General features: G+C 37.2%; 1 protein-coding gene across 3 annotated transcripts in view; it reads left to right on the top strand.

The window, feature by feature from the left end:
- The window catches only part of nol8 (nucleolar protein 8), a 109,428-nt gene that overhangs the window by 70,484 nt on the left and 22,942 nt on the right, over positions 1–16,002 (top strand). For all 3 annotated transcript variants that reach the window (XM_039770852.1, XM_039770851.1, XM_039770853.1), the window contains exons 5-9: positions 544–694; positions 11,916–11,984; positions 12,175–13,848; positions 14,717–14,845; positions 15,584–15,703. In XM_039770852.1, coding sequence (XP_039626786.1) covers positions 544–694; positions 11,916–11,984; positions 12,175–13,848; positions 14,717–14,845; positions 15,584–15,703 — 2,143 coding nt within the window. The remainder of the gene's footprint in view (positions 1–543; positions 695–11,915; positions 11,985–12,174; positions 13,849–14,716; positions 14,846–15,583; positions 15,704–16,002) is intronic.

Below are 16,002 nucleotides of genomic sequence, written 5' to 3' on the forward strand. Positions count from 1 at the left end.
TTTATTAAAATAACGTACCTGTTCCGACTTATATACACATTCAACTTAAGAACAAACCTACAGTCCCTATCTCGTACATAACCCGGGGACTGCCTGTATTTTGATTCAACCTCTATAACAAGTTGCATCATGCCAAAGATACAAAAGCAATTAAAATAATAATTTTTCACATGTTCTAAAACAAGCTAATTCACAATTAATATAATCTCATTTTCCATATAACAAGTACCACCTTTCAAGCTGAATTTAACACTTATACAGAAAATACATATAGGGAAAAAAGGAATTGCACTCTTTTTTTATGTTCATTTTCTTAACCATATTTAAACCACTGTGTACATAGATGATATTTTCCTTTAGTAAACTTAGTAAAAACAAGCTAAATAAATTTGCAGATTTAGTCTTTGCTATTGTTTCTGTGGGAAGTGTTAAAGGGAATTTTAAATATTGTATTAAAATCATATTGCTGACTTCAGTGGTGTTTTGATGATTATTAGAAATTTTAAGAGCTTTATTAAATGTTACTTAATTTTTTGATGGCAGGTTGTGTGAAGAACAAAAGCAATCAGTTGTGGCAAAACAGTCCTTCCACTCTGATACAATACCTCAATTTATGGAGTCCTTGAAAACGGCTGGAGTTGAGAATTTCCATATGAAAGCTGCTGTTCCAGGAAGTGAGGTTCCTGGACACAAGGTACTACTTTTATAGGTTTTCTTAGCAATTCCTTAGAATATTTTACTTTTAATCAGAAATAGTTATCTAATGGGAAATTTCAGCTACATATTGCATGATTCTGCCAAATTCTCTTTAGATGAGTGCAGAGTGACAGTGATTAGGAATGTTGACATGAATTGCAAATCATAGTACTCTTCATCTTAATCAAGAAGTGTAGTACAATTTTCTCGTATGATTTTAAAAATTCTTTTCACTTATTTGGAACTTTTAGCTTGTGTACTGTATATTTTGCATTTATTTATATTGTTCTCCCTGTGCTATCCACACATTCAAAATATTAGCTAATTAATTTTCACAGTTTTATTTTTTAAACAGTGAAAAGTTGCTATACCTTTGCAAGCACTATCTATAGTTCCTTAATATATTTTTAATGTACTCTGTACTATAATAATTTTTCTTTTCTTAAATACTGTTGACTTGGCCTTTTCAATTTCTTTCTTTTGTTTACTATGCAAAGTTATATGCATATTGCAATCACAAAGTGACTTGTTTTTAAGGTAGTCTTGATAGCATTTGATGTTGAAAGGATGTTTTGCCAGGAGCATGGGTACAAGTCTAGCTGTTGAAAAAAAAAATAAGCTTTCACTTTAGTGCTTGACTTTAATAAAGTAACACACTGACATAAATTACCTGAACAATCCAATATTATGAAGTTTGCATTTTGAGCCAGAGTATACTGATAATTTTATCTCAAATTGAAGTTTAGTAAATAATTCAAATTTTAACAGTCTATTTTGGAAAGCCTTTGTGGACACACCTCCTCAAAACATATACCTTTTTTTTTTACCTATGTGGATTCTTTTTAGCATGTACTCACAGTGTAATGTCTAATTTTCTTTTACTCTGACCTTTAACATCCCTTAGGGAATACATCCAGCATTTTATTTTATAATGTAATACTGTATCAATATCATACAGTCCAAACTTTATTCTTTATTTTGCTATTGTATACATTACATTAATTCCTCCTTCTCACCTAACTAAAGCACTTCGTACCCAGTAGTAAAGTAAAGAAGACTAGGGAAGCGGGCAATTAACAAAGTTTTTAATATTTTCAAAATGTTTATATTAAATTTAGTTTATAAGGACCTAAAAGCTTGCAGAGGCCAAGGTAGACCATTTAAGACCACACAACAGAAAAACATCACATGAGAAGGCATCTGTTTGGATTATAACATTGTGGGTTGGAGCCTTGATATTTTTAACTAATGGTAACACAACTCTGCTTGGCACCTTAAGTAAAATGGGACCTCAATCTGCAGCTAAAATCACTTAAGTACTTGAACTGTCCACGCTATTTGAAAACGCTATGCCATTTGAACATGAGTTATCGTTTGAACATTTTTTTTTTTCGATCTTGCCTGTACTCCGTGTTATGGTGCATGGCACTGAGAATGCAGATAGACGTCTCTTTTTTGGTTGCATACACCATCAGCATAGCACTGCCATATCTAAACACTAGCGTGGTGAATTGCTCGAGTACTAAAGTGACTATAGCTGCAAATAGTCCCATTTTTACTTATAGTGCCAAGCAGAGTTGTGTTGCGGTGCAGCAGTCAATCAGCCAGCGAAACTACTGTGAAGAAGCTGTCTGTTGTAACAATTCTGCCTTTGTCCAGAAACTGCTCCATAAGCTTTATGACCACAGACTCGGAAAGACTTTGCCCTGGGTTGTGTGGACACTGAAAGTCTAAGAACAACAGAAGTTGGACACCAATTAAAAGTAAAAAGCAATTTCTTTATTCTTGGTGGCAGAGAGGCTTGCAGCACCTACTTGCTCAAGTTGCTACAGGCAGCCTAGCCTGCCAGCAGGAAAAAAAGAGACTTCCTTAAATACTCAAGTTCATTGACAAGAATAAAAAAAAACATAGCAGTTCATCTTGAGGTTATTACATAGATTGCTGTAGCCCCTGTTCACATCCTGAATTTGTTCATGCAGAGAAAACACAGTGTTTTTTACAGATATAAAGTTGTCAGTATTTTCACAGTGTTAAGAAATACACTTCTTCTAACTTACCTATACATAAGACCAGTTATAGCAAGTTTTGTCCTAACAGTTTTTTTGCAGTTTTAGACACTTCCTTTTTTTCTGCATGCACGTAGGTTATCCAATATCAAGGATTACATTTGTTCAGTTAGCTTAGCACATTCTTATTTAATACATAAGTATCATGACTGATTTATAATATCACAGGGTGTTCTGTTAGCGTCAAAAGGTCAGCATTTTCTCATAAAGGAATGCAAGTCAGTCTAATAATTCTGTAAATAAGCTTAATTCTTTTTCTACCTAAATGAAGAACAAATCATATAGAAGTAAAAATCATATAGCTCTCTGCAGCATGCTTAATACAAAATACAGTCATTGGTATTGTGAGTTAAAATACTCATAATCATTTCAGTTAATAATGTTTTTTTCATCCTCAGTTGTAACTCAACACACTGCTCTCAACAAAATGTGGTCAGATGTCCAAACTCGCAGCAAATCTGTTGTTTTTCATACGTTCTGCATGGGTGTCTTTCTTGTCAAAGCACAAATGGTGCATTTGATAATCTAAACTGCAGTAGAAATGGCCCTTTTTTAAAAAAAAAAAAAAGTCCCCCTCAAAGCAGCCTACCTCAAACTCTTTCATTGTAGATCGGCTTTGTCAACTGTACTATATTTAAAAAATACATCTTCCTGAATCAGCCTTATCTTTTGTTGAATACTAGCAGACCTGGTGTGCTTCGCTGCAGTCGCTGTAGTTGGATAATTATGTATCTACATGCAACTTATAGAGCTGCTTTATATACAACATTTTTGGTTTGTCCGCCTGGAGCCAAAATATATACATTTTCTCTATGACTAATTCGTGAACATGCTACATAAAAAATAGAAACGGGAAAAATGGCAACACCGCCAGGAACAACACTTAATGAGATAAAGTAAAAAAGGGCAACACCGCCGGGAACAACAGTAAAAAACAACAGTAAATGACATAGAGTAAAAGCCTACTAAACACTAAAATACAAAAACGAAGTAGAAAGTAACAGTAAACCGCAACACTGCCGGGAACACTGGCACACCGCATCTACTAAACACTAAGAAGCACTAAGTAGAAACACTAAAGGAAAAAATACTATTCAGTAAGTACTGCATCTAGTAAACAGTAAATCAGTAAAGGAGAGAGGACTAAACACTAAGGAAAAAGAACTGTGGAGCTCGGCTCGGAGCGAAATGAAGTGAAAGAAATGATGTGAATGGGAGGGGAGATGTTTACGTGACTCCCCCACCCGCCTTAACTCTCCATCCCTCTACAAACACAGTCTCTTGGATCCCAACTCTCCTTTATATATACAGTGGTGTGAAAAACTATTTTCCCCCTTCCTGATTTCTTATTCTTTTGCATGTTTGTCACACAAAATGTTTCTGATCATCAAACACATTTAACCATTAGTCAAATATAACACAAGTAAACACAAAATGCAGTTTTTAAATGATGGTTTTTATTATTTAGGGAGAAAAAAATCCAAACCTACATGGCCCTGTGTGAAAAAGTAATTGCCCCCTGAACCTAATAACTGGTTGGGCCACCCTTAGCAGCAATAACTGCAATCAAACGTTTGCGATAACTTACAATGAGTCATTTACAGCGCTCTGGAGGAATTTTGGCTCACTCATCTTTGCAGAATTGTTGTAACTCAGCTTTATTTGAGGGTACTGCACGGCCCGCACAGTTTATTCACTCCATTCCTGCAAAAATGCTCTAGCTCCGTCTACATGCGTCTCGAACCTTGAGCATGTTTGGTACCACATATCTGTGTGAGAAGCTCTTCTCAGTGATGAAGACTAACAAAACAGCACACAGGAGTCGCCTCACTGATGAGCACCTGCAGTCCATCCGAGAATCTCCACAACACAGAACTTCACACCAAACATAAACAAACTTGTTGCCAAAAAAAGATGCCAGGCGTCCAAATCTGATAAAATGACATAAGAGCAAAGACAACTGAATGATTTGATTTGTTATTGCTGAAAAGAACAAATTTTATGTATATTTCCAGGTTTTGTTATGCACCATGTTCATATTTGAATTTGTATAATTTTGTATATATATTTTATATATATATATATTTTTATATATATATATATATATATATATATGTGTGTGTGTGTGTGTGTGTGTGTGTGTATGTATGTATGTATGTATGTATGTATGTGTATATATACTGCTCAAAAGAATTAAAGGAACACTTTTTAATCAGAGTATAGCATAATGTCAATGAAACTTATGGGATATTAATCTGGTCAGTTAAGTAGCAGAAGGGGTTGTTAATCAGTTTCAGCTGCTGTGGTGTTAATGAAATTAACAACAGATTCACTAGAGGGGCAACAATGAGATGACCCCCAAAACAGGAATGGTTTAACAGGTGGAGGCCACTGACATTTTCCCTCCTCATCTTTTCTGACTGTTTCTTCACTAGTTTTGCATTTGGCTACAGTCAGTGTCACTACTGGTAGCATGAGGCGATACCTGGACCCTACAGAGGTTGCACAGGTAGTCCAACTTCTCCAGGATGGCACATCAATACGTGTCATTGCCAGAAGGTTTTCTGTGTCTCCCTGCACAGTCTCAAGGGCATGGAGGAGATTCTAGGAGACAAGCAGTTACTCTAGGAGAGCTGGAGTGGGCCATAGAAGGTCCATAACCCATCAGCAGGACCAGTATCTGCTTCTTTGGGCAAGGAGGAACAGGATGAGCACTGCCAGAGCCCTACAAAATGACCTCCAGCAGGCCACTGGTGTGAATGTCTCTGACCAAACAACCAGAAAGACTTCATGAGGGTGACCCAAGGGCCCCATGTCCTCTAATGGGCCCTGAGCTCACTGCCCAGCAGCATGCAGCTCGATTGGCATTCGCCATAGAATACCAGAATTGGCAGAGGCACCACTGGTGCCCTGTGCTTTTTACAGATGAGAGCAGGTTCACCCTGAGCACGTGACAGAAGTGAAAGGGTCTGGAGAAGCCATGGAGAACATTATGCTGCCTGTAACATCATTCAGCATGAGCAGTTTGGTGGTGGGTTAATGATTGTCTGGGGAGGCATATCCATGGAGGGTCACACAGACCGCTACAGGCTTGGCAAAGGCACCTTGGCTGCCATTAGGTATCAGGATGAAATCCTTGGACCCATTGTCAGACCCTATGCTGGTACAGTGGCTCCTGGTGCACGACAATTCCTGGCCTCATGTGGTGAGAGTATGCAGGCAGTTCCTGGAGGATGAAGGAATTGATACCATTGACTGGCCACCACACTTTTCTGACCTAAATCCAATAAAACACCTCTGGGACATTATGTTTTGGTCCATCCAATGCCACCAGGTTGCACCTCAGACTGTCCAGGAGCTCAGTGATGCCCTGGTCCAGATCTGGGAGGAGATCCCCACAACACCATCTGTCATCTCATTAGAAGCATGCACCGATGTTGTCAGGCATGTATACAAGAACACAGGGGCCATACAAAGTGCTGCGTACAATTTGGAGTTGCTGCAATTCAATTTTGGCAAAATGGACTAGCCTGCCACATCATTTTTTCACTCTGATTTTTGGGGCGTCTTTGAATTCAGGGCTCTGTAGGTTGATCATTTTCATTTCCATCAAACGATGTGGCATCCTTTCGTTCCTAACACATTACTCAGTCTATATCAGTATAGATATCCAGGAGGATTGAGATCTGATGTGTTTTCAAAGTGTTCCTTTAATTTTTTTGAGCAGTTTATATATATATATATATGTAGATATGTATGTATATGTATGTTTATATATATATATATGTGTGTGTGTGTGTGCATATATGTATATATGTAGATATGTATGTATATATATATGTTTATATATATATACAGTATATGTGTGTATGTATATATATATATGTATTTGTGTGTGTATATATGTGTGTGTGTATGTATATGTATGTGTGTATATGTAGATATAAACTCAGCAAAAAAAGAAACATTCCTTTTTCAGAACTGTATTTCAACAATAATGTTTTGAAAATCCAAATAACTTTACAGATCTTCATTATAAAGGGTTTAAACAATGTTTTCCATGCATGTTCAATTAACCATAATCAATTAATTAACATGCACCTGTGGAATGGTCGTTAAGACCTTAACAGCTTACAGAAAGTAGGCATTTAAGGTCACAGTTCTAAAAACGCAGGACACTAAAGAGACTTGTCTACCGACTGTGAAAAACACCCAAAGAAAGATGCCCAGGGTCCCTGCTCATCTGCGCGAACGTGCATTAGGCATGCTGCAGGGAGGCATGAGGACTGCTGATGTGGCTAGGGCAATAAATTGCCATGTCCGCACTGTGAGACGCCTAAGACAGCGCTACAGGGAGACAGGAAGGACAGCTGATCATCCTCGCAGTGGAAGACCACGTGTAACAACACCTGCACAGGATCGGTACATCCGAATATCACACCTGCGTGACAGGTACAGGATGGCACAACAACTGCCCGAGTCACACCAGGAACACACTTTCCCTCCATCAGTGCTCAGACTGTCCGCAATAGGCTGAGAGAGGCTGGACTGAGGGCTTGTAGGCCTGTTGTAAGGCAGGTCCTTACCAGACATCACCAGCAACAACGCCGCCTGTGGGCGCAAACCCACCTTCACTGGACCAGACAGGAGTGGCAAAAAGTGCTCTTCACTGATGAGTCACGGTTTTGTCTCACTAGGGGTGATGGACGGATTCGTGTTTATCGTCGAAGGAATGAGCGTTACACCGAGGCCTGTACCCTGGAGCGGGATCGATTTGGAGGTGGGGGGTCCGTCATGGCCGGGGGCGGTATATCACATCACCATCGGACTGAGCTTGTTGTCATTGCAGGCAATCTCAATGCCTTACGGTACAAGGAAGACTTCCTCCTCCCTAATGTGGTACCCTTTATGCATGCTCATCCGGACATGATCCTCCAGCAGGACAATGCCACCAGCCATACTGCTCGTTCTGTGCGTGAGTTTCTGCATGACAGCAATGTAAGTGTTCTGCCATGGCCAGCGAAGGGCCCGGATCTCATTCCCATTGAGCACGTCTGGGACCTGTTGGATCGCAGGGTGAGGGCTAGGGCCATTCCCCCCACAAATGTCCAGGAACTTGCAGGTGCCTTGGTGGAAGAGTGGGGTAACATCTCACAGCAAGAACTGACAAATCTGGTCCAGTCCATGAGAAGAAGATGCACTGCAGTACTTCAAGCACCTGGTGGCCACACCAGATACTGACTGGTACTTTTGATTTTGAGCCTCCCTTCATTCAGGGACACATTGTGAAACATTTTTAGTTTATGTCTTATGGTGTTGACTCTTTTAGTGTTCATACAAATATTTACACATTAAGTTTACTGAAAGTAAAAACAGTTGAAAGTCAGAGGACGTTTCTTTTTTTGCTGAGTTTATATATATATATGTATATATATGTGTATGTATATGTGTGTGTGTGTATATATATATATATATATATATATATATATATATATATATATATATATATATATATATATATATATATATATATATATATATATATATATATATATATATGGGATGTATGTACAGTGGGATGCAAAAGGCAACCTTGTTAATAGTCATTATTTTCCTGTATAAATCATTGGTTGTTACGATAAAAATGTCAGTTAAATATATCATATAGGAGACACACACAGTGATATTTGAGAAGTGAAATGAAGTTTATTGGATTTACAGAAAGTGTGCAATAATTGTTCAAACAAAATCAGGCAGGTGCATAAATTTGGGCACCACAAAAAAGAAATGAAATCAATATTTAGTAGATCCGCCTTTTGCAGAAATTACAGCCTCTAAACACTTCCTGTAGGTTCCAATGAGAGTCTGGATTGTGGTTGAAGGTATTTTGGACCATTCCTCTTTACAAAACATCTCTAGTTCATTCAGGTTTGATGGCTTCCGAGCATGGACAGCTCTCTTTAACTCACACCACAGATTTTCAATTATATTCAGGTCTGGGGACTGAGATGGCCATTCCAGAACGTTGTACTTGTTCCTCTGCATGAATGCCTTAGTGGATTTTGAGCAGTGTTTCGGTCGTTGTCTTGTTGAAAGATCCAGCCCCAGCGCAGCTTCAGCTTTGTCACTGATTCCTGGACATTGGTCTCCAGAATCTGCTGATACTGAGTGGAATCCATGCATCCCTCAACTTTGACAAGATTCCCAGTCCCTGCACTGGCCACACAGCCCCACAGCATGATGGAACCACCACCATATTTTACTGTAGGTAGCAGGTGTTTTTCTTGGAATGCTGTGTTTTTTCCTCCATGCATAACGCCCCTTGTTATGCCCAAATAACTCAATTTTAGTTTCATCAGTCCACAGCACCTTATTCCAAAATGAAGCTGGCTTGTCCAAATGTGCTTGAGCATACCTTAAGCGGCTCTGTTTGTGCTGTGGGCGGAGAAAAGGCTTCCTCTGCATCACTCTCGCATACAGCATCTCCTTGTGTAAAGTGCGCTGAATGGTTGAACGATGCACAGTGACTCCATCTGCTGCAAGATGATGTTGTAGGTCTTTGGTGCTGGTCTGTGGGTTGACTCTGACTGTTCTCACCATTCGCCGCTTCTGTCTATCCGAAATCTTTCTTGGTCTGCCACTTGAGCCTTAACTTGAACTGAGCCTGTGGTCTTCCATTTCCTCAATATGTTCCTAACTGTGGAAACAGACAGCTTAAATCTCTGGGACAGCTTTCTGTATCCTTCCCTAAACCATGATGGTGAACAATCTTTGTCTTCAGGTCATTTGAGAGTTGTTTTGTGACCCCCATGTTGCTACTCTTCAGAGAAAATTAAAGGAGGAGGGAAACTTACAATTGACCCCCTTAAATACTCTTTCTCATTATAGGATTCACCTGTGTATGTAGGTCAGGGTCACTGAGCTTACCAAGCCAATTTGAGTTCCAATAATTAGTTCTAAAAGTTTTGGAATCAATAAAATGACAACGGTGCCCAAATTTATGCACCTGCCTGATTTTGTTTGAACAATTATTGCACACTTTCTGTAAATCCAATAAACTTCATTTCACTTTTCAAATATCACTGTGTGTGTCTCCTATATGATATATTTAACTGACATTTTTTATCGTTACAACCAACAATTTATACAGGAAAATAATGACTATTAACAAGGTTGCCCAAACGTTTGCATCCCACTGTGTATATGTGTGTGTGTATATATATGTGTATATGTATATATGTATGGATATGTGCATATATATATATGTTTTTATGTGTGTGTGTGTATGTATATGTATATATATATATATATATATATAGATAGATAGATATGACAGCAACACTCATCACTCACAACAGTGACAAAACAATTACATTGACAATCATGTTACGTTATTTTCAAAATGTTTCCTTTTCTTTTTCATTGCTTCTTTAACACACTACTTCTCCTCTGTGAAGCGCGGGTATTTTTCTAGTACTGTATTATTTACCCTATGCAACTCCAGGCACTCCACACACAGATAAAGAGCCTTGGCTTAAGCTGGGAGACCTATTTGCCCATGAGATGAAACAGCAGGCTGCTTGTTGTTTGTGCTGATCAACGCAGTTACAGAACAAAAGATGCTGATGGTAGAGTTGTGAATGAATTTAAGGTGTGCTGGGATTACGTCTTTTTTCGTGGGCTTCAGGAATTCTAGTGTTAAAGCAATGGTTCTCAAACTATGGGGCGCAAAGATGTGAAAAATAGAAAACAAGAATCAAAAATATGAAGAATACATCTATTGAAACCAAAACAAATTAACTTAAACTACATTTTGATACTAGAAAAATAAATATAGAGTTAGATAAATGTCAATAAAAGTTATGTAAATATGCATCTATGATATATCATTAATTAAAAAAGAACAAATTGGTATTAGTGGGCTCCTTTCAACAAAACCTTAGGGGGCTGGGATTAAAACCGTTATGAAAACTTGAGTCGCAAATACTTAAGAGTTGAGAAACGCTGTGTTAAAGCTGAAATTCTTCACATTAAACCACATTAAACAGATCCAAATTCTGACTGAACTTGTTCCAAAAACACATGTTGGTCTAAATCCAAGTTTTCTGAAATGGAATTAACCCAATTTCTGAAAATCACAATTTACTTCAATTGAATTTCATGCTAATCCTGCTTTGGAGCAGAATCCACGCACGTGCGCTTGGCTGTTATTGTGGCAGGTGCCAGGAATTAAGTGTTTTTGATGAATAGTAAAAAAAAAAGAGCTCCAGTTTTTTATGAAACTGTGACCTGAAAATGCACCTCAATCTAATTTAAATATGTTTAACTTGTTGCACTATTTTATGAGCTAGACTATAAATTAATTCCTGAAAGTATTCTTAAAGTATTCAGAATTAAGTTTTGCGTATTAACTCAGAATCCAAATTTGAATACATTAAGGACTGTATACTCCGTATTCAGTAACTAAATTCTTTTTGAAGTGTTCTGCCCAATACTTTTTATTTATCTATTTATTTATTTAGAGAGCTTCCCCAGGGACAAATAAAAATCTCTTTATGCTATCTATTGATGCAACTGTAAAATATAAGTGTAGCATTGATTCTAGTTGCTACTGTATTCCTAAAAGCCTATTTTTTTGCGTATTGTCTTTTTATCTTCATGATCAGCACAGGTGAAAGTCTTATTTTGTACATTTTAATTTACTGTTTGTTTTTGAAATTATTTGAATTGATTTGAAGTTTGCCATTTTTTTTCCAGTGATTTTATTGCCCCTTCGCAAAAGTCACAAATAGTTGTTAGAAAAATTCTAATATAAGTTAACATTAATAACCATAACTAAATAAAAAGACCTGAATTTTTCATGATAATCTACAGGTAGGGCATCTCTGCAAGGTGGATTTTTACTAACAGGCTTTAGGGCTATGTTTCGGTTTCCGTGTTTTCATATGCATAGAAGTAAAGCTTTGCCCGGATTGAGTTGTAGGGGGTCAGAATTGTAATTGTGAATGTCATTTTGCTATGGTCACATTGTGCTTGCTACTTCTTGACAATTTGGTTACATAGATAGTATGTCTGTATTTGCTAGTTGGCCTTTTGGAACTTGCTATGGCAGTATTTAGGTTTTTTAATAATTGTTTTTTTTTTTTTTGGCAGAAATGGGTTGTGGGGAAGTTTGGAAGGGTACTTCCTGTACTTCACCTAAAAGCAAGAGGACAGAATAAAATATCCTTTTCTTGGATTTAATTTATGCTAGTGTGCCTGAAGAATTCCTTGTTATATTGTGCACCATTTTATTTAGCCAAGCCGGTCTTTCCCATTATTGAAGACTTAAGTCACACTTTCATGCACTTGATGTTGTTTATACCTATTTCTATCATTGTGGTCTTTATGTAAATTCTTTAACCTTTCTAACATATTAAAGTATGATCCATCTAAGCATTGCCATGGCATTAAAAATTTCAACCAGGAAACAGACTACAATCGTTTTACACCTATCTCAAAACTGACTTGGTTTGTTGAGGAAGGAGATGAAGACATAAGCAGAAAAAGACGAGGAGAGTTTCCAATTCCGAAAAAGAAGAGAAAGGGAATCACAGAGGATATTCAAAGAAAAAACAAATCTGTGGATCATGTCTTCTTTTCAGATTTAAAGAAAAGAGCAGAAAATCCTTCAGATGTTAAAGGCACATCCAGGGCATATTCCTCTAACCCTGTCAAGGCACCAAATCAAAGACAGGAAAATGGATCCTGTCCAAGGTTTACTAATTCCACGGTGCATGACAGTGATATTGAGTCTGAGGAAGAAATTAAAAGGGTGGTGGCAAAGGAGAATAAAAAAAATGGTGAGGAGTTTTACAAAGCAAATGATGATCTAGAAGTGGTAAACAGTGACTTTTCTATAATGTATAATAGTCACAATAATGATACAAACATAGGTTCTTTGGTTAAGGGCTTGGACCGTAGCAGAGGATATGATTCAGCAGATACTGATGAAATCATTACATTTAACAAGGCTAATTCGGTGGGTCAAATCAAACAGAAAGTGGAACCAGCTGTCCCTACCACCAGTAGAGATGTCACCAAAAAGACTCCATCAAAGGAAAAGTCTAAAAAGAGACAGTTTGAAATGAGAAAAGCATGGTCTTCTATGAAATACAAAACAGCTGAGACATTTTGCAGTTCTGAGGACAGTAAATCTTCTGTTGATTCAGATTATGAAGCTATGATGAATAACAGTTGTCGTGTAGATTTGACTTTAACAGAAATGGAGACATTAGCAAAAATTAATGAGACAGAAGACAAAGTAGACTTTAAATGGCTGCATAATGATTCAGTAAAAAAGATTTGCACGCCTGAGGAAATCCTGGAATCTCTCATTGCGGATAACAGCAGTGAGGATGAAAGTAAGTGGACAAAAAGGAATAGAGTTGTTCAAGAGCTGCCTTCCTTTAAAGGGACTAGAATCCTCTCCAAAACAAATGAAAGTGCTCAGTGTTATACTGAAGACAGTGTGACAAACTTCCAAAGAGTATCAGATGTATCTCAGTTTGGATCAGAAGCTTGTAAAAAGCAAAAAAAAAAGATCTTCTATAAGGACGGAATTTTTCATGCTAAAAGTAGCTGTGAACAGAGAGAAGAGGTCTTTGTTTGTAATTCAGTGGTATCTAAAGATTGTCAGACTATTGCAAATTCAATAGTGCCAAGTTCAGGCTTACTGAGTAGTGAGTTTCCTGGGAAAGGTTTCAAAGAGAAGAAACAGCTGGCATGCAAAAAATATTACCACTCTGCAAGTACAGAGGAAACTATGCCCTGGAGTTCTTGTTCACCATCCAGCTATAATACTAATGCTGAAAAATTGGATGTAAACTCCACAATGTCTAAAAGCAGTTGTTTTCCTCCAAAGAAGGAAATCATGAGTAAAAGTACTATGGACACACATAGTTATCTGTCACAAACTATGAACCCTAATGTGACAAGTACAGTTAAACAGCAACAGGACAATCTCCGGAGGATGGCAGCTCTCATGCAGAGGGAGAAGGAGGCAAGTCTGCAAAAGACACAGATCCGGTTAGCTTTATCAAATCTGGTATGTAACCTTTGCACCTCTTGGGAGTTTTGGCTTTGACTGTTTTGATTGTCTTTAGTCATTAGAGTCTCTTTTGCAAACATTTTAAAAAGCCCATTTAACAGATTTAAAATATTTTGTAATGTGCCATTTTAAATGTCTCGTATCTGTTTTAAAAAGAAACTTTCATATTCTTAAACAGAAGTGAAATTAGTGTTGTACAGTTCAGGCAATATTGTAATCTCACTGTTAAAATGTGGCTATGACAACTATTTATCATATAAACTGCTTTATATGATTTCTATTTTTTTCAGAGGCTATTGCTCAGAGATATGTTTTCCCCAAACATCTTAATAAATTGAGCACCAGACTTCACAGAAAACGTTCTGGAACATAATAGTAACTGATATCAGTATTTAATTATAAATATGCAGGGTTTTTTTTTTCCTCTGCCTCCCCAGGTTAAGCTTATATTTGCAATAAGATTTATCTTTCTCATTAATTAGTCTATATTCAATTTATATTGTTTGTTTAGTTGAAATTACTGAATTCTGTAATAGCCAATTGTGTTGCTTCAACCACTTAATTTACTTAGGTAAATGTTTTCAGTATTTTATAGACTTGAGGATTCCACTTTTCTACTGTACTGTACATATTTCAACATTCATACTTGCATTTATAATAATTCACATATATTCAGATGACAATTGTAAAAATAAAAATCAAATGTTCAGCGCACTAGCTTATTGTCTAATTTCACTGATAAATCAGACCAGTTTTTATCTATAAATCAAGCATAATTCATCTGACTTTCATCTCTCCCACTTTCCTTACATTGCACCTACATTCTAACCACACCTTTTATTAAGCTTTCGTCTCTCTTATATAGGACTCTTCAGAATCTGGAAAGGGTAAACATATTTTCTTTAAGGAGAACAATGAAGAAGATGCAGAGTTACAAGATACAGAAAAGGAAAGCCAGCAGATGTTAATGGGATCTTTACAGAAGGTTGTTCAAGTTAGTATCAGTTCTGTGTTTTCATCACCATTCACTTGCCTTTGGCTATAAATACAAGCCTTAGGTCTATAAGAATGCAGGTATAGGAAGATATTTCATCTGCTACTTACTTAAATTTGTGTCCTCCCACATGGGTGGAGTGGTGGCTCTGAGGCTAGGGATCTGGGTCGAAAATTGCAAGGTTGCTGGTTCAACTCCTGTAAACACAATAAGTGACTCTACTCTATTGGGCCCTTGCCCTCAATCTGTAATTGCTTCGTCCTGGGTATGACGTTAATCTGCATCCAGGCCAGCAAAAAGCTTCTCCATGTTACAGGGAAAACTTGGGTGGTGTTGTCAGGATTGGCACTCCAGCCACAGTAAAAAAGTAAAAGGTTACTGAAACTGAAGAATAATTTGGAATCATATTCAGTATTGTCATTGGATTGATTTGAAAAAGATCCTATTGCTCGCTGTTCTTTGTCTTATAAAATGCTCAGGCAAGTCATGACTTTAGCACAAATTGACACGAAAACAATTTTTATATGTCTGTGTCAAAATTTACTGCAGGTAAAGAAAAGTATTCTTCTTCAGTCCTTTTACCAAGGTAGCTTTGTTCCTATTTTTATGTGGGTTATCTAATTTAATCCTGAGAATTCCAATGTACTAGTTGCAAGTAAAACTCAGACTTAAAAGTTATTGAAAGCTTTTGTATGTTAATTCTAAGTTCTAAAAAATGTTTTGTATCATTTTTAACAGGCAGAAAAAAAAAGTCATACTAAGTTGTTTGAGAACACTGAGGATGAAGAGAATGATAAAGATGATGATGATGGCAGGTTTCAACTGAAAGCCCACTTCGAAGGAAAAGCCGGACAGAAAGTAAAATGACTTTGTATAACAAGAAGTGTAGTTCTGTTAAAGCAAAATTATTTATGACAAATGAAACTTCATATTTTGTTCCTAAGAATTGACTGCTATTTTCCTAGAGCAGGTGCAGTTTCTTGGAAATGTTATTGCATCTGATGAATGGTCTGCTTAGTAGAGAACTAATCTATACTAATAAAAGGCAAAGCCCTCACTCACTCACTCACTGACTCATCACTAATTCTCCAACTTCCCGTGTGGGTGGAAGGCTGAAATTTGGCAGGTTCATTCCTTACAGCTTCCTTACAAAAGTT

Source organism: Polypterus senegalus, chromosome 12 (assembly GCF_016835505.1).
Source record: "Polypterus senegalus isolate Bchr_013 chromosome 12, ASM1683550v1, whole genome shotgun sequence".
NCBI lineage: Eukaryota > Metazoa > Chordata > Cladistia > Polypteriformes > Polypteridae > Polypterus > Polypterus senegalus.